At 38.7% G+C, this 20629-nt stretch overlaps 1 protein-coding gene across 2 annotated transcripts in view; it reads left to right on the top strand.

The window, feature by feature from the left end:
- The first annotated feature begins 355 nt into the window (after positions 1–355).
- Positions 356–20629, top strand: part of sphkap (SPHK1 interactor, AKAP domain containing) — a 34893-nt gene continuing 14619 nt past the window's right edge. Inside the window, exons 1-3 of one of the 2 annotated variants that reach the window (XM_077611523.1) lie at positions 356–673; positions 3946–4048; positions 9261–9371. In XM_077611523.1, coding sequence (XP_077467649.1) covers positions 450–673; positions 3946–4048; positions 9261–9371 — 438 coding nt within the window. In that variant the 5' untranslated portion in view covers positions 356–449. The remainder of the gene's footprint in view (positions 674–3945; positions 4049–9260; positions 9372–20629) is intronic. The other variant, XM_077611524.1, reaches the window with a different exon arrangement.

Here is a 20629-nt window from a genome sequence, read left to right as displayed (position 1 = left end):
AATCGTTTTCTGAGTGAATGACTCACACCCGTAACAGACACACAATGAATGTCTATCGTTGTTAGTTACTTATTTCACCTACATTTTGCCTGCAAATGGGTTCATATTATTGAAAATGACTGCCAGGTTCATTTGTCATGGCAAAAAATACACCGCGTGCTTGTTAATGAAGCAATGGATCATTTTCAAACATCCAAGATTAGGAATAGCACATGTTCCCTGTGTATGACATATATTTCACAGGGGGCAAATCCTTCAATCTGACTAACAACACTGTAAGGTCCATGTTAGTCTTAATAAGAAACTAATTTAAAGGTCATTTGTAACGCAGTTCGTGCGCTGTCGAACACTCGTGCGCGTCAAATGCGCGTGCGCTCTTGGAGCCGTGACGCGTGCCCGAGGGCGCGTGTGTGTGTGGCTTTGCTCGCGTGCACTTGCTGGGATCGTACATGACTAGTGCTTCTTCTTGGCACTGGTCTCGGTCTGTTGACTTATTTCAGACGCGGACACGCGCGTGTGGACCGGAGAGTGACCCTGGCACGGTCACGCGTTGGTTCTCTTCGCTGTGCATTTTGGTTCATCTCCCAGAGGATACTTATATTGTCGCCAGTGGAGGACAGCTTGTCCGTTCGGACACCATGACAGACGCAAAGTGCCTTTTGAAGACACCAAGGTAAGGAGAACCTTTTGAAAGGGGAATTTAAAAAATAAAAAATAAAAAAAATAAAAAATAAACAAATATATACATGTACGTATATATATATTTGGTATTTATGTATTCTATTTTATATTATTTTATTTTATTTTATTTTTCTGACAGGCACGACTTCCACCGTTTGCAGTATTTTGACGCATTAAATTTGATAGGGTCCTAATTGACCAGAATGGCGCCTAATTTAAGGATAGCAACACTGGAATGAAGTCTGTTAAACCTCGTTTTTTTGCGTGCTGCACATCCAAACTGTTTAAAGCCAGCATCGCTGGGGCATCTAAATATGTTATGATGAATGCTCATCTAGTGCTTTAAGTGTTTCTTGTAATTTTGAGACTTATCTTATTTTCAGTTTCTGTGCATGGGAAAAAATGGGGCTTGTGCGTGGAAAATCACTGCTTGTTTTGACCATTTGAAACGCTCCTCTTTTTAAAAGGGAAAACAACCATCATAGTTGGACCAGTTGTAGAAATACAATTTCAGAAATGACATAACTTCATAAGTTGTCACCATACAAAATTGTTTTGCAAGTTAACACAATGTTTTAATACTGAGTTAAGGGCTGACCTTGAAATAATTTGCAGTGGTCAATTGTGTGTTCTGACCAATGAATACTCTTACACAAATAAAATTGAGTATATAATCAAATTTTATATGAATAAACTTAACATTTAACCATAAAATGTTGCATGTTAAATTTATTGAAGTAGTATCACTTGGACCGAGTTTGTTTGTGTCACCTTAGCGCACTTGTTAACAAACATTTTTTTTTAGTAATCAATGGAAGCTGCCAGTCTTGAAACCGGAGAAAATCTACGCTTGACTAGTTGTTTTGAAAGGAAAAATAACAGGGTCAGGTAGCAGACAGGAACCAACAGGAACATAAATACAAACAAAAATAATTAAAAAAAAAGCACTGTCCTAATTTAAATAGGAATAAAATGGAAATTAAATTGCTGTTTTGTATTAAGTAAAAATAAAAAGGCAAAAGAAAAGAAAGAAAAAGAGCAAGAGAGACAGACAGAAGAGGGAGAGGGGAGAGAGAGAGTGTGAGAGAGAGTGTGAGAGAGAGTGTGAGAGAGAGAGAAGAGAGAGAGAAGAGAGAGAGAAGAGAGAGAGAGAGAGAGAGAGAGGGGGGGGAGAAGAGAGGAGAGAGAAAGAGAAAGAGAGAGATAAAAGAGAGAGGGAGAGAGAGAGGAAAGAGAGAGAGAGAAAAGAGAGAGGGAGAGAGAGAAAAGAGAGAGGAAGAGAGAGGAGAGAGAGAGAGAAAATAGATAGACAGAAAAGAGAGAAAGAAACTGTTCAGTGCAATAGTCATCTTTGTGTAAAATATCAATGGAGGGACAAGCCAATATTTCTTTGGCATAGTTACAAATTATCAGCACCAATCTGGTCAGAATTGTCCTCGTTTGTTTTAGGGTGTTTTGATTTGTGCCTTGGAGATAGCACTTAATAGCAATCACATCCACTTATCTCCCATACATCATCTTGTCCCCTCAATTCTGTGCTTACTTACTTCCCCTGACCTATTATTTGCTCCAGGGAATGTTCATTACAGGCTCAGATAGATGGTAGGGAATCTTCAGGCGTTCAAAGGTAAATGCTTACAATTAGCTTTGAATGCATTCCAGGAAAACAACAACTTTCTTTTTGATAGGTACCATTATCTTATTTCTAACCAAAATTGATTTATAAAAATCCTTTGTTTAGTTCTTTTAAAACTGCCATTTGAAAGAATACGTTAACTTATTTTATTGTTTCATTTTACTATTTAGTTGACTGTTGCATGTTTCATAATATTTTTTCTGCTTACAGACTGCAGGTTTTTCGTGTTATATTGTGGTTCATTATTATTGCCTCCATAATATTGCCAATCCCATTTTTTTGTTTGCAATGCTTATGGTCTTCACAGTCATAGGGTGCTGGAGCCAATCCTAACTGTTATCGGGAGAAAGTCAGAGTATGAAATAAGTAGCATTAGGAACTGCAGGGCTGCCAACTACTCTGGAATTTCAGTAGTGTCTTTGGGAATGCAACCCAAACTCTGGGACTCCGGACAACCTCCCTAAACTTCGGAAATCCCCCAAAAAATTCACTTTTTTTTTTATTGAAGCATCCATTTTGGAAAAGTACCAAATTTCCAATTTAAATACCTCGAAATTCACTCCATCGCTACGGCTTCCGCCATCTTTATTCAACTGCACTGTAAACTGTAAGAATTCGGTAACACGAGTGCATTGTGAATCATCCGAGTTACAAGTTCTGACGAATTATTAGTCTTGTGCGACTTCAGCGTGGCAATCGATTACATAGGTAGCCTCTATCACTTTAACATGTATGTTTTCGTTTTTGTTCATAAGGGTATTATTAAGGCTAAACCACCAGTCTTTTGTTTAGAAACAAATCATATTAATTCCAGGGTTGTTCTATAGGAAGTAGGAGTATTACACGGCACTGGTAAGTCTTATCAATATGCCTGCTCGGGTTAAATGCAAAATGGATGGAAATTTGGATGAAACTTCTAATACGAAACCCAGACACTTGCAGAAGTTTATTGGTTCATATTTGACAAAATAATCCCATGTTGAAGCCATCTCCAAAAGGACCGACTTTTGCACATTGCACAACATGAGAGTGCGACTTCAGGGTGACACGTGTTGGATTGCAGACTGTAAAACGCACGTAGAAAGATCCAAACACAAAGATAAACTTATTTTCATCATGTTGTACTTTTTCAATAGATTGCAAAAACACAATATTTCAATTAATGTAAAAACATGATAATAACAGTTTGATTTAAATTGTCCTACGCTTATTTTTTTTTTTTACATTTTATATCAATTTTGCGTGAATCGGATTCACTTCGGAAATACTCCGGAAACGGGATAAGGGTACTCCTGAATTGGGGTCGACGGAGGTCGGCAACTCTGGAACTGGCCTATAGTATAAAGTAAGCAACATCAAGATCTTTATTTGGTTGCACTGACAGTCTTGGCTCCTCTTAAAATTTCTCATCGGAGGCAGCCAATATATTAACTTTGTGGCCAGCACAGCCACAAACAGGGTTCTCCAACTACTGCATGTTCTGGAACTCCTACTTACCTTTTGGGGTAGGAGGGGACTCATTCAAAGTGTGAGTTTGACCACATGTGACGGACTGCTTGCTGCTTAAGTCAACGCCAGTCGTTGTAATCTCTCTCAAAGTGTATCCTTTCCTTTTTTTTGCCTCGCAGCAACTTCCAATCATCTGCCATGTTTGAAGACTCAGAGTCTGCGGAGGCAGAGCGAGGCAGCACAGAGAGCACCGTGTCCTCCGCAATCAGCGCTTGTAAGAAGGTAAGAAAAAGACATTGAAACTTATTATAACCCCGTTTAAGCGGGTTCCTTTAGGTTGTCCGATGCATGGGTCCTTCTTGAAATGGCTATAGTGTTTTTACACCAATTGGTTTGTTTGGCCATAGCTTTTAATTTCTTTCTTGTGGTCTATGACAGGATGTTGGTGAAGTACAATAAAAGCACCTGCCAGGCTTTCAGGTCAACCTTGTAGTTTTATCATCTCCCTCTTCCTTGGAGAAAGGAGAACTATAAAATAGCAACGGATTGGGCTGCAAGCTAGATTGAATTTCCTCCTAAAGCGTATGTGGGTTTAGATGTGTCTTAGTCAGTATGTTTGCATGGAGTTACTGACACTCCCTGTGCATTTTCGCCTGCAACTTTCAATGTTAACTGCATAGCACTTGAAATGTCTATAAAGACATAAGTTCTCATTATTGAGTTGCAAGTTCTGCTGAGCTATGGCAGCAGGCTTTTAATATGCAATTGCCTATACTGAAATCAGCCTCTTCTTTGTCACCATTGGCTGGCTAAGGGTACATACAGATGGTCCATTCACCAGGGTGCTGTCATAAGAAGCCATATGTCACTAAAATACACAGTGAGAATGAGCATATTGTATACGTAATATCTGGTAGTGTCTTTTAATATCAGGATGCATGACCCACAATATCTACATTAAAAATAATATGCCTTGGGGTCATTTTTTTACCCCACATATAGATCTCCGGTTAAATGAAAAACAAAACAACACCTAAGAATACAACAGAATACAGTGGTGCATACGAGCACCCCGACATACGAGCATTTCGAGATATGAGTAAAATTTCGAGCAAATAATTATCTCTAGATACGAGAAAATTTTTGAGATACGAGAAAGCCAGGTGGCCAAGACATGAGAGGCTGTTTATCATTGTAGCGCACTGTCTTTTTTGCCGCATCTCTTTCGTATATAACAGATATCTACGAGCACTGGGCGTAGCGTTGCATTTTTTTCAGTGTTTTTTTCCGTCACTCAGCGCGAATGGAGGAGCGATCGCTACGAGTATATATTACTTCTCGTTGGCTGCTCATAAGAACATCAGGGGCACTGGCTCGCAACTCCCTCTTTGTAATGTCTCTGTTCGCAACTACCTCTTTGTAATGTCTCTGCGAGCACTGGGCGGAGCGGTGCATTTTTTTCAGTGTTTTTTCCCCCCTTAGCCTCTTAGCTCCTGTTGGCGGAGCGATCGCTAATTCAAGACTACTTCTCGTTGGCAAGTGGTCGTGCGTTATCCTATTGTGAGGACATTTGTGTGCATCATTTTCGGAATATTTTGAAGGGAATACAACAGCAAACAGCCCATCGATACTAAAAGTCAGGTTGGAGACGGGGCAAACAGAGCCAATGGTATAAAAATGTAAAACAAAATTAGAATTAAGTTTAGTGTTAGGTTAGATTAAACTTATTTTTGAGTGTGTCTGCATCGTAATCCAAGTTCATTTAAATTTCTTTGTTATATTACGATTCATCGGTGCAAAAAATCTCCCCTGCTCGCCCCCGCTTCCCTCTATGTCCCTCGCTCTACCCTCCGCAAAATCTGTCTAATTTTAGTTCTATTAAACACATTTTAGTAATATTAAACCACTAGTTATGTGTTACTACTTTGTTAATAGATGGCAATTAGAATAAATAAAACATTTTTTCCAATCCAATATCCTGTTTTTGTTGTTTTTTCAGAGGGTTGGAACAAATTAATTTGTTTTTAGTTCATTCCAATGGGAAACCTTCATTCGGGTTACGAGAATATCGACATATGAGCTCAGTTCCGGAACGAATTAAGCTCGTATCTCGAGGTACCACTGTACAATAATACTTTGTTTTACTGTATATCAGTTGTCTTGTTAAAAATCTCACAGAGCACCCCCAAAAACAGTTATACTTCTAAATCATTTTAAACTTAAACATGAACTACAGGTTTTCCTGCAAAAGCTTATAAAACCTGTAATGGCCTTGTAATATACAAAGTGGCAAAAGCCGAGTCAACACCTTTCATATGCTGGTCAAACCAAGTGACAAAAGAGATAAATATCCCCTTTTAACATGCAAATGCGAACTATTCACCATTGTTATTGTTTCATGATATTCACATCCATTATAATGGGAAAATGATATGCAGGTCACACAGAGTTACCCCATTGTCTAGTGCAGTGTTTCCCAACCTTTTTTTGAGCTGCTGAAAATCTTTTATTTTAAAACTATATCACCTTTATGAACAATAGTCATTCTCATAAAAGTTTTATCAGCAGGAATCACAGAAACCTCCAAAATTATTCCAAAATCAAAATTTTCACACTGACCTAATGTCACCAAAAGTTGATTTCTGCGGACCCTGAACAACTTCCGGTTCAAGTAATGCAAAAATAAGTAATGATTTTATGACTTTTCTCCAAATATGACTTCAATCTCCTAATAATATGCAAAAAAATGTTGTGATCACAAAGACTTTATGTCCCCAAAAGTTGATGCCCTAAAAAGCAATGTTAGAGAAAAATAAGCAACAAAATGACTGTTTCACAATTTGAATCTTGTAATAGTATAATATATGATTTAATGTTCATATTATTTTGATTTTAACCTTGTAATAATTCAATTTGAATCTCGTTATATTCATATTAATTTTTCTCTCTGAATATTACATTGTATGACTTCTTGCAATTTCCCGCGTCACACCTGACTTTTGCTCACTGTTCTAGTGGATAATTAATGTGAGCTTTGTTAACCTAGATAGCATATATAAAACGTTATTCAATTAAATTGGCAAACTTCAACTTAACTGTGTTTTTGCCACATCTTCGGGTGTCTCATTCCATACGCACAACTCAAATTTTGACAGACTTGATCTAAAAATACACAGGCAAAGCTGAAAGATTCTTTTTTCACTGCTCTAATTATAGAAATGACAACATTTTAGCAGTGATCACTACAGTGGACAGCTATCCAAAAGTTGAGACTCATCGCCTTTAACCAATTATAGGTCAAGTGGTCATTTTAGTAAAAATCAACAGAAAAAATTATAATTAGTGCTTTAAAACAAAAATACACTATCCATGTTTTTTTAATCACATTTATCTTCCTCAAGGTCACGTGGAGGTGAATTTTATTACAGCCGGCTTTGAGCAGACGGAAGAATACACTATTGACTGTATTAATATCACATTAATAATAATACAGTCAATTGAATTGAACATTCAATTCAATTGACTGATCACCAACTAGTTACAAAACACAGTTTGACTCAGACAACTATTCACATTCATTCTGGGTTTTTTTTTAAACAATATGCAATCATTAGTTTCCAGAGCAATGTGTTAAAATATTTTATATATCAATACAGAATAATGATTATCATAATTAATGCTGTCAGGTAAACACACTCACTTAAGGAAAATACCCTTTTTATGCGCCATAAATTATGGCCCTACCCGTCCCCGTTTGGACTCACAGAAACTTAAATCAAAATTTTAATGGCCAAAATGGGGCACATTGAGATGGCGTGATGAGCATGAACTCGCCTGGCCGCTTGGTGAAATTCATTATGGTTGTTTTCGAGCACGTTTGGATAAAATGAATAGATGAATAGATGTTTGGTTGGTGATCTGCCTCCTACTAGCTGACTTGAAGGAAGGTAAGTGGCAGACAGGAAGGTAAGTGTCAGACAGTGTGCGGTAATCGAGAGGTAAGCGACCTGTATCCACAACAGCGGAATGACAAATTACAAGTCCGTAACTTACACTTATTTAGGTCTTTTGCCGATTAAACGTAGCTTATGGAGAAGCACCATCAATTTCGTCACACGCAGTTTCTGCGTGTGATGACAAGTAGGCTTTTTTGTGTTGTGGTAATGACGACATGGCCTATGTCCGATTATTATTATTATTATTAAATTGCGCATTTCTCATGACCACTGAGACGCACTGTATGCGGGCACAAGCACATAAAGGATCGAGGTAAAATCCAGGTTTCCAGGTGAAACCCAACTTTTATTCAGTTTCAATGCACAGATAGTTTGAATGTTTTCGAGCACAATGAGAATTCCATAAGCTTTTGTCGTAAATGCATGAAGCTCGCTATATTTGCACTCAACAACATGGAGGATGGGGATAAAATCCCTGTTTTCAGGCAAAGAGTAACTTTTACTTTTGCCAAAATGTGGCATTCTTTGGGAGGATTTATTGGCTTAAAATCTCCCCTAAAAGCACAATAAAGCCGGAGAAGATCTGTGATGGACAGGCGTTTTGGTGAGTTCAATTATACAACAATTCACGCTCACACTAACGTCCAATTCCTGATTGATTAATTCGTTGATCACTGTTGGAAGTAACAGATTCCTGTAATCTCTATATCTTTTTTAGCAAAGGAAAAATTTAACTACCCAAACACGACATTGATGAAGCAATCTGTATCAGGGTTGCATAAGCACATTTTTTAACATTCATTCATTTTCCGAACCACCTATCTTCACAAGAGTCGCTAGTGCTGCTGGAGCCTATCCCAACAAACTATGTCCACCAGGTGGGTGACATTTGAATCCGTGGCCAGCCAATCGCAGGGCACAAGGAGAGGGACATCCATTCATGCAAATAATCATACCTAGAGGCAATTTAGAGTGTTCAACCAACCTACTATGCGTATTATGAGATGTGGAAGGAAAATGGACCGGTGGGAGAAAACCCACGCAAGCCTGGGGAGAACATGCAAACTCTCCACAGGAAGATTCCGGACCTGGGATCGAACCCTCGAACTCAGAACTGTTGTATTTTAATTTTGAAAAAATATTAAATGCGATTAATCGTGAGTTTACTATAGACTGCATGTGCTTAAACGTAATTAAAAGATTTAATCACTTGACAGCATAAAATATAATGAGTCCATTGTACATATATTACATGGATTCTATCACAACCAATGCTTGGTTTGAAATGTAATGTCTTTCCAAAATGAAAATCAGTCACGAGGACAGAAGCATATCTAAACGAATGTCCAGTGTAATTACATGTAATGAACTGTCTGGTTAGTTAAGTGTTTATTGATTATAGGCTCGGAAGAACCAAAAACCTTATTAAAAGGTGATTGATCCTAATAAGCTGAAGGGCAAACAGTTCAAAGTAAATGGCGGTCTTCAAAAGAGTGTGTGCCTTTGAACCTCAGAGGTGATGCGTCATTGTGTTGCAGGTCTTGTGCAGTAACAGTGTAATGGACTCATCAGATTATTGGCTGAGGAATGACAAAGCCCTGTGCAGACTTGGCCTGCTGGATGACAACGCAGAGGGCAGCTGTGCAGTGGTGAGTAGCATATTGTGGATAAGGAAACATGTGCAACCTTTTGCAAAACATAGCTCAACCCCGTCTCTTGTAACACTGAATCCTAAAATTCTGGAAGTCTTCCTTTTCACTTTGTCACAGTGGGACCTCAGACTAAAACTGTTATTTTAGAAATTATGATGCAATGCTGCAGGAGAACTCAGTTGCCTGAGAAACTAGATAAAAAGTAGTGGGGACATTTTTTACATTTTTAATTAGTATTCATGTGATACTTTACTCCCAAAAATGTCACAAATGACATGGAGCAGGGGAAGATTACAATTGAGTTCTGTGAAATACCTGCATAGGTTGATAATGGCGTGCTTGTTGAAAGAAAGCTTTTAGCAGGGAATTATATGCATATAAAAGTATGGTGGGCCACCCGATGGTGCAGTGGTTCTTCCGCTTTTATGGGACCTTTTATGGGATCACACCCTTCAATCTCCCCGCTATGGTGTATTGAGGGTTTCTGGACAGTGACTGTCAAAAAGTTCAAATATAAGGTTTAGGAAAACCAGTGGGGTTTTTGACCCAGTCATGACACAGAATTTCAGCTATATATACAGCAGGCTCCTCCTCAAGGTGAATGGGAGTCAACTTGTTGCCAGTACATAGTGAGTTATACTATATATATACATATATATATATATATATATATATATATATATATATATATATATATATATATATATATATATATATATATATATATATATATATATATATATACATATATATATATATATATATATATATATATATATATATATATATATAAAAATTGGTCATGCAAAATATATATATTCATTTTTCGGAAGAAAGGCCTGATTTTGACTGATCCCAATGTAAACTAACTATGTATATTTGTACATGCAATGTACATACTATGTAATGTAACACAGATTTTTAGTCTTAAATGATAGCTGTTTTCTTGCTGACTGAGGAGAAAAGCAAAACCAAGATCTTTGGAAGTACACTGAGTTGAAGTGGCATGAGAAAGTTTGCATGAGGACACCTTCCGTTGCCCATTGTACAAACAAAATCAATGAGATTAAACACTACAACTTTATTCATTCCCTTATTTTCCTCACGTGGGTCACAGGGGTGCTGGAGCCCAGGCTAAGCAACTATGGGCAGTAAGAGGATTACACCCTCAGATGGCTGCCTGCCATTTGTAGCGCGACAATTTTAGTGTCGAGCAATTACATATTCACAAAGCAATGACCACAGGTACACTCTTGTGTTCAGTCATTGAATGCAAGAAACTTGCGAGTCAACTGTTGTAATTTGAACATTGCAGTTATTTTTGCATTATCACACTTTGTTCCTAATCCAGTCCGGGATCACTTGTTATCTTTCTGAGTGATTCCTTTTCAAGGGAACACAAACAAATGCAGCTCACCATCCCACTGCATCACTCTGAATTGTAAGTGACGGATTGCTCTTCTGACTCCTCACTCTCTGTTGGGTTTTCACACTTTACAAGGCCAATCAGTCAAACAGGGTCATTCAATTGATGATACCACCTCCGAGATCATAACTTTTCATTTACAAACGGAACTGTATACGCAAGCAAAAAATAGGAGGGGAAAAAGTTCATCTTCAAAACACTGAGAAACTGTATGACACTGAGTGTGAAATGAATTTGACTGCCAAACAGCAGGCTTATTATAAAATAATTGCACCGTTTTCTGTGTAGTGACACAACATTGCTAACAGTCAATGGATTGCTTTAATAATGGATCAAGGCCATTGTTGGCACACGATTGCTTTTCTGGTGCGAATTTGCCTTTTATCTGTTTGAAGAAAATGTGTTTGCGCTGAGATTTTAATTTTTGAAGCTAACACATTAAAAATCGAAAATCGAAGTTTTAACCTAAAAAATTTAAACATTGCATCACTGTTTTCATTCATTTATTATCTGAACCACTAATCCTCATAGGACGTGTCATTATTTCTGGTTTGTTGATGTAAAATAATCATTAATAATTATATATATACTATATACAGCCTATTCACATTTCAGCATTTGCAACTTAAATCCTTTGCAGATTTTTACAAGGAATGTAACACATGTACATTCATTTGAGCTGAATGTTCACTGGCATTTTTTCAGAACTACAGTCGTACCTCTAACAAAATTAAGAACTTTTTTCGGACTTGAAAATTTTGTAAGTAGAGGTGTACTTTATATGTAAATTCTCTAATTCCTTCCACGGTCCTCACACAACAACCAACTAAACCCTTTACATTTTGTCAAATTGTCCAGATTTTGTATGAAAGATGTGAGGAAACACAAAAATGAGAGAAAATTATAAGGAAATTATTTATCAATGTCTTAAAATAAATAAAGCATATGAAAATGTGCCCTGCACCGCTGAAATAGTTCCCTCCACAGCCGTTATTATGGGAGACGTAATACCCCTTTAGTAGCCAGATGGCAGCAAGTGCCCATTCTACCAGGGCCTAAAGCCATTTACTTTGTACTACATTTTAGACTTCTACCTCTGCCCTATATGTGTGTGTGTGGGAAAATTTGTGCCACGTTGCATTTGTACGGTTTTTAATCGCTTAATAAGGGAAATTGCAATCATTAATAAGGGGAGCATTTAGTCGAGGTGGACAGGTATGTAAGCGAGAATCTTGAAAAATAGAATGTGGTTGTTGTGAGACAGCCAATTGAATTGAATTGAATGTTTTTATTGTCATTATATGAGATAGAATGAGAGCGATGAAATGAGAGCCCAGTAGAGGGTAGCGACCGTGTCACATTAAAACTGTTCAGGCTATAAAGACTCACAAATTCCCACTCTTCGTATCTAAGCTGCCGTTTTTAGAAAATCAATATATAAATGCATAATGTGGCTCTGTGACATTTAAAAATGTTTGCACAGAGTAATGCATTTTATTTAATCTAAATGAATTGCTTAATGATACTTTACATGCTTTCCTATAAATGTAGGATGCGATAAAACTTAACATGCTATACCACATGCTACGTTTCAAACAAAGAATAGAATAATACTCAAACTTCAGATTGCTTATGTAAGTTCAAACAAGTAGGTGAGCCAATTAGCTTCAGGTAAATATCCAGGACACACAAAGAGTCTTCCTTTAAAGTCTAATTTCATAAATGCGTCTGTAGCGCTGCTTTGATGAACACATGATGCAGCAGTAATGAGCAATAGTCTTTTTCTTTGTCTGCAAAGCGTTCTATGCATTTTCAATGCAGTACCAACTAAGCTTCTTATTGAGAGAAACTCATTTCTCCTCAAATTTCTAAATCTAGGACACCAAGAACGGAGCAAGTACATGCGACAAGATGAAAAAAGCAAACATAATTGCTTACGACTGTTTTTGCCCATAAATATGCATGTCATTTTTTTTAAAAAAAGATGTCAAATGTTGTGCTCTCATATCCTCTAATTGTTTTTTTTCTTTTACCAACTGCCAACAGCCGGGTTACTGGTTTCAAGTGTTATTTGTTATTTTATGTTTGAGCTGGCAAAGGAAGCGCACGCATATCACAAGTACAGAGTCAACACCAGTCACTCATGAGCAAAACAGCAGACCCAGTCAAAGCTAAAAGGAGTCAGACAGGAGAAGAGAAGCAGATGTGTGTGGGAGGAAGAAGAGGAGGGGAGAGACAAAGACAGGGAGAGAGCACTAAAGAGCCTGAAATGTTTAGTAAATGTTTTGTAAATGTTTTCTTTACATAATACATACAGTTTGGGATGAGAACGAACAGTATTGCAGTATATGTAGGCACGTGATGAAGGGAAGACAAAAGGGCGGGTGGTCTTTGTTTATGTGTAGAAGATCCATTCATTCATTCATTCATTTTCCGTTCCACTTATCATCACAAAGGTCAGCAGCCAATCGCAAGGTACGATGAGATAAACAACCATTCACGTTCACACTGAAACCTAAAGATGTTTAATAGTGGAAGATAGTAAAAAATGCAGTGGTATGCCTTTTGCTCTGGGACACCTACTATACACACATGCTTGATGTAAAATTCCATGCAACACTCAGGCTCATTGTAGGCTAGTTTATCTGAACATTGGCCTGGTTTGTACCAACTAACACCTTTCCACCCTTCTAGTAGAATGTTTTTTTTTGCTTCAGTGTTACCATTGTAAATTTTCCTACGTCCATATCAAGGCTTTTCAAAGCAATTGGACCTTTCTAGCCACCTGTGGCGCTTTAAGGTCTTGCTGAATAAATAAGATAGTGTTGCTTGCAGACCTTCCTCTGTTTGTTGCTAGAGTTTCGGGTGTCTAAATCCATGTGGCTGGACCGGACAATTGTCAGTCCGAAGGAGTGGAAGTTAGCAGTTAATTACAGGTCCATCTTTGCATCTACTTTATCACCTACTGTCCAGCCAAAGACATGACTTTGAAAGAAGAACCAATACTGGTGAGCTAAAACTTTACACAACTACCTGAATAACCCTTGCTATGTTAAGCTCAGCGGTGAGTGGTTAGCGCATCGACCTCACAGTTCTGGGTTTCTGGGTTTTTATCCCAGTTCGGTCCTTCAGTTTGGAGTTTTCATGTTCACCCCCGGGTTTCTGTGGGTTGCATGGTCGGCTGGTAACCAATGCTTCTGCATTCCAATATCTGTTCTCTGTGGCAATACGTTTCCCTGTTTTCACTTCTCCATGGGATTTGGCATGGGTCCCAGCAACGAACTGGTATCTTGCGTTTGTTGCGGACCACATTCAAGTCAGGCATTCAAAATATACCTTGTACTTTCTTTGATTATGAGTCATTAACCCTTGAGAGTTGTTGCACCCGCCAATACGTCCTGTGCCTTTGTCATTTTTCAATCATCACAACTTTGCAATGACCACATGCTTGTGGTACCCCTTATTTCGAAGTGCGGAAGGAGAGTGTCACCCTCAGTTTTACCTGAAGTAAATACACCAATGAAAATGGGTGATAATGCCAATGCTTTTGTTTTATAGTCTTATTGCTCCTAAAAATCAGCATTAAAATGCTGCGTGGATCATGTGTTAATGTCCATATTTTCATCATTTCTTCTCATTTTTCCCAATCGGAAAACACTGTTTAGGACTACACAACTATACTGACAGTTTCAGTAAAATGTCTCACTTGTGCCCTTACGTATATTGCCATCTGCCAAGGTGACAATGAAATGAGTTCTTCTGCACATTTTTTGCCTCCATGGTTCCCAATGATCTGTTCTCTGATTGCGGAATTCATGTATTGTGGAAGGAGTTCTGTAAACTCACTGAAGGTGCCAGCACTCTGTCTTTTGGATTTTATCCCCAGTCAAGTGATCAAACCTTAAGAATTAAGCAGCACATAGAGACAACTCTATGCTGACATATCAACCTTCAGGGTTGGTTGTTGGATAGGTTGAATACATCCCCAACACTTTTAATGCTTTGCTCATAAAAGTGTTTGTTTCCCTCCCAGTTTGCCCATTAATTCCTGCCACGTAATAGATGCTCAGGCTTTTGTCTATCATTGCCACCATACTTTGGCACAAACCAGGACTTCTCATCTCTTTTTGGCTAAGCAACATGGTATGACTGTCAATTGAAAAAAAAGATAGAAGGCCCCAGCTATTGAGAGCTCCATTTGGAATGGAAGAAGTGGGCACCCTGATTTATTGATCAATTTGGGTCCAAACAAAAATTGACACAGGTCCAATCAAAACTGTCAGAGATAGTTTCCTGTTTCCTGGTATTGATGCTCATCGACAGAGGCCCTGCCTAGACAATTTTCAGCCTGCATCATTCATGATGATGGAGGAGAGGCAAGAAAAACCTTGTAAAAAGAGAATTGTAAAGACAAGACAAGAGACCCTGCACCCCAGTTGGATTCATCCTGTGCCGTCGTCTCATTAGGGAATTTCACTGTCCTCATCCTAAACGATTTTCAAATCTTCTGTAGTCTTGTTCTGCTTCCATACAAGTGTCTGACTTTTTGAAGAAACCAAAGAAATCCCCATCTCTTGTGGGGATTGGGGGTTTCTGTCACAGTCCACCATGATAACTGATTACAGTTTGCCATCCACAGCCAGCTTTAACTGGCCTATTTAAGGCGAAATTGCCAGCTTCCCTATTCTAGCGTTTTAGCAAATGCTTTTGAATGGGACCAACATTTAATTTCAATTGGGATAATTGATTTAAGATAAAAGAAGTTGTTCACTGATTGGTGGATTTTGGTAATCAGCTGTGATATATGTCTAAATGACCTTATTTGTTGGAAATGTAGTTTTACTGAGAATGCACATTTGAAAGCGATTGAAAATATATTAAAATTAAGTTTTGCAAAGCTTTGTTTAAATACCTGATTTACCAGCAGGTTTAAGCTCTCCATACCTGTGCACAATATTTGCGTTTTGTGTGTTTTTTCGCAAGTTATTCGTCAATACCGTACTTTAACATCTATTATAACCATTTGGACTCAAATTAAACATTGGTTACCAGCAGAAAATTAAAGTTTCTAGCGACTTCCATTGCGTGCTCAGCATTCTGGAAGAGATAGCCATATTTGCGGAGCCTCAGTGGATTGTTATCGAGTCTGGCCGGCGAAGGAGGCGCCGTCAGGAGAGAAAACAAAAGTGAGGCTGTAGAGTGGGCCTGTTGGCTGAGCTCAGGAAAAGGCCACTCAAACTACCACTGCATAGGATCTACCTCTCCAATGTCAGATCCATTGTAAACTAGACGGATGATTTGGAATTACAGCTCTCCACAAATCGCTATGTTCGAGAATGCCGCATGCGAATCATCACCGATACGTGGCTACATCCACAAATACCCAACGCTACAGTGCAGCTAGCAGGTCGGCCGCTATTCAGATCGGACAGGACTATCAACTCGGAGGGGAAAAAAAGAGGCGGCGGGCTTTGCATCTACGTGAATGAGGAATGGTGTAACAATAACACAGTTCTGGATGGACACTTTTGCAAACCTCAAAATCATGTAGGTGAGATGCAGACCCTTCTTTCTGCCCAGAGACATAGCCGTCGTTATGATCACAGCTTTTTACATCCCACGTGAGAACCGCTCCCTTCTACTGGACACCATGAACAATCACCAGCACGCCTACCCAAGAGGCACGCATTGCTGGAGAGTTTAGTGAGAAAAATCTCAAAACTGTTTTGCCGAAATTTTACCAACATGTGAAATGTCCAACAAAAGAGGATAAAACTCTGTATCAGGTTTACTCTGACATCAAGTGTGCATACAGAGCCATACCACTCCTACACTTTGGACAGTCAGACCACCTCTCATTGTTCATGGCCCCAGGATACACTAACAGTTTCTTCTCAAGAGCCACCACCATACTCACCTCGGGTTCTGCACCTAGGAGAACCTAATCAAGACATTTTCTTATCTTGCACTTGCACTAAACCTCCACAGGCTGCTCGCCACTTTAGTCATTTTTTTACCGGACTATTTTTACTGCTATTATAATTACTACAGACGCTCCCCTACTTACGAACATTCGAGTTGCGAACAATGTTACATACGAACATGTCTGCACATATGGCATATGTCGAAAAATGTTCAGAAAGAGATGCTGTAAATTTGTAAGTTAGATTTTGTATTGCACGCCTTTTTCCGAGTAGTGCTTCTTTCCGCCGCTAATACCGACGCTTGGCGCTGTGAGAGCTCACCCAGCATCCACCTTCCTCTGGGAGGAGGAGGAGGAAGAAACGCCTGTCTCCATGAAGAAATTCGAGACGAAACTAAATAAAGCCACCGCACTCTTTGAGCAGCAAGACCCAAATATTGAACATTGCACAAAGGTTGCAAATCAATTGAATGATGCCATACAGTGCTACCTCATCATTTATGATGAAAAAAAGAAGAAAACTGTGCAATCGTCGTTAGATCGCTTCTTTCGGCCAGTTTCTAGTAAATCCTCCAAGGAAGATACTCATCAACCATCATCTTCTTCTCCTCGACCCTCAACTTTTTCCTACATTGAAGTTACGGAGGAGGAAGTAACTTTTGAAGCCCATTCCAGCGACGATGAAGACCCTCTCATGATATAAAATCCTCCTCTTCCTCCTCCTCCTCCATCATCTCCTTAAGCATCGAGTACATCTTCCAAAAGTAAGTTAAACTTCATTTTAACTTACGAACGAATTCACCCTACGAACGATCGCTCGGAACGTAACTCGTTCGTAAGTAGGGGAGCGTCTGTACTATCATATGTGACTACTTATTTATGTTGACTAATTATTATGTGTCCATTTTATGGTGTAGCTTTAGATCTCATTGTATTTGTATTGAACTGTATAATGACAATAAAGGCATCCAATTCAATCCTGTCTTGCTGCTTGGCTGTTTCTGAGCCATGTGTTGGCTCAGAAACAGCCAAGCAGCAAGACAGGATTGATTAGCACAATCCCACCACAGCCTTAACAGTTCTGATTGGAAGAAACATGGCTAACGGCACATCACCCAAATGCTCAGGCAGTAAATTTACTTTTTACTACACCACACTTTTTCATTACATGCAGTCCGGTAAGGTCTCCTTTTGAAGTTATTTTAGTTGGATCAGCTAAATTCAGAGGGTTTGCAAAAATATTATTTATGAACTTAAAACTTTTACCTCGAGCAATAAAATGGGAGCAGTGGAAAAACATAATAGATGTTCAGCATTTTCAAGACTTGCTTAGTGACTGACTCATCGTGTGTGTCTGTTTCGAGTCCACATAATCTTTAGCACTGTCTGCCCACATTGAGAAATGTAATTCCCTTACCCATCGCATCTTTATTTGGTGTAATTTGCAGTTAACCTTCATTCACCAGGTTTACATCACAAATGCAGTTAAAAAAAGATGTGGTGTCTCCACTACAACAGCATACACAATGAATTGTCACATCTTAAGTCAGCGACAGTCTGACATAAATGTTCTTGTTCTTGTCTGCTACATTTGGTGTCAAACTGATAGAATCAGAGCATCTCCCTTGACAGCCTTATCAACTGCTTTGAGGCCCTCATTGTTTGATGAGGTCAAATATCCCCCACTCCTCCTCCGCAGCAAAGTCAAACATGAATTATTCACTCCGCCCAACTTCTCTTCGATTGAGGTGATGAGGTTATGACAGGCAGAATAAGATGTTGATATTAAGATGGGAATATGTAAATATTTCTCTAAAAATAGCTGCTTCAAATTTATTGTGTCACTGACTCATGACGGGCAAAATGGCAGCTCTTCCCCCACCGTTCAGCTCACCAAATATTGCACCTAGGTGGTTATTTGTAAAAGGGCTCTAACATTTTATAGCACTAAAATCAAGTGGAGACACAGGAGGCCAAAATGACAATTTAAGGACGTAAAAAAATATGAAAGTTATCCAAATGAATAAACATATGCCGATCATCTCCATAGATGAGACTCTAACCTTTTAATGTGTACAGTAAAAAAAACTTGGGAATAAATATTTGCAAGAATTACTGTCGGACGTTCATTTCTTTAAACAATGAAAAATGTCATCATAGCAATCATCTATTTTTTTTATTACGTTTGGTTATAATCGAGTAAAAAATAACTTTGACACAGGTACAGCTCAAAATCTGTGTGTTTTTTATATAAAGATGTCAAAATATGTGATTTGCAAATAAAGACAACAGAAACACCAAACTAAGTAGTTTCTGGAATCTGAGCGTTTTTGGGACATCATCAGAAGTTGCGGGACCCCGGACAATTTGTAAACCTGAGCAGAATATAGAAAGAAAAAAACAACCAACCAACAATGCGCCTTACAGTCCAGATGAAAATAAAACAATATTAAAATAAATAAAAATATAGGTGGCACGCTCTATGTTTATATACGTCTCAGAAATACTGCAGAGGCAATACTGATGACATAAACATACCTGTCAACCTCGGCAAATTGCTCCCCCTATTAATGATTGCAATTGCCCTTATTAAGCGATAAAAAACATACAAATGCAACGCGGCAGATATTTAGTCACATAGGGCGCACTTAAAAGTCTAAAATTTTCTCCAAAGTGAACAGGGTGCCCAATTAGTATGCACTAAACATTCTGTAGATATCGCTGTATGACGCTGACAGCTTGACTGTCTGGGAACATTGCTTGCTGATGCTCTATATTTATATAGTGAAAAGGCGGACGTGCATAAAGCATGACAATATTCACAGTCCACAATGACGTTTTTGTCTACTACCAGTGACCGAGACGCTCCGGATTAGAGCCGAAATGGATAAAAGGAGATCGGTTTTGCAGAAAACATACTTAAAAAATCCCGTACAAAAGTTGGTATAGGGCATACACAATTTAAAATGATCAAAAAACGTATAAAATGGGGGGAAACGTATAAATTGACAGGTATGCATAAATGAAGGGAAGAAGAAACAAGGGAGCGGAAAGATTATTCGCAGGATTAAAATTTTATTGGTGGTGCCACCAACACACTGAAAATGCATACTGCATTTTTAAATTGGAGGTTTCGTGCACTTGCGTAAAAGTGGAATGAAATTAACAGCAAAATGTATTTTTGCATTTTCTGTAAAGATCATTTTTGGACAAACATATCCTAAAGCACTCATTAAAAGAGCAGATACCTATCGCGATCAATGACCTCCATTGATGTGAGTATTTTGCATGCGCAGATCGCGATGTTTGTGGTTGATATTAAACATCGTTCAGACTTACCATAAACATTTTGCCTTTCACCTTACAGCATAATTCTGCAAGAGTCACCATCTGTTCTGTCCCTCCAATTAATGTTCTTTTTTGTGCAGCACAGCACAGATGTGCAAGGCTCTTACAATTACCACTTGTGCCAGCAAAGGCTGCTGCTGCTTGCACATACATTATGCATTTATATAACAGCTTTAGTAGGAATGGTAGCGTGCAAAATTCCTCAGGCTTTCGAATCAAATCAGACTCAAACGCGGGTAAAACGTGTTACATTTTGACCTTTTAACCTCAAGTTATTATTTTTTATTCTATTAAATACAATTCAGTGGCCTGGTGACCGAGTGGTTAGCGCATCGGCCTAACAGTTCTGGGATCAAGGGTTCAATCCCAGGTCGGTCCTTACTGTGTGGAGTTTGCATGTTCTTCCCAGGCATGCGTGGGACTTCTCCGGGTACTGCAATTTTTTCCCACATCCCAAAGCCATGCAGGGTAGGCTGGTTGAACACTCTAAATTGTCCCTAGTTATGAATGTGAGCGTGAGTGGTTGTCCGTCTCCTTGTGCCCTGTGATTGGCTGGCC

Source organism: Stigmatopora argus, chromosome 10 (assembly GCF_051989625.1).
Source record: "Stigmatopora argus isolate UIUO_Sarg chromosome 10, RoL_Sarg_1.0, whole genome shotgun sequence".
Lineage (NCBI taxonomy): Eukaryota > Metazoa > Chordata > Actinopteri > Syngnathiformes > Syngnathidae > Stigmatopora > Stigmatopora argus.
Note: the sequence above shows the minus strand (reverse complement) of the source record. Positions and strands in the feature narration are given on the sequence as shown.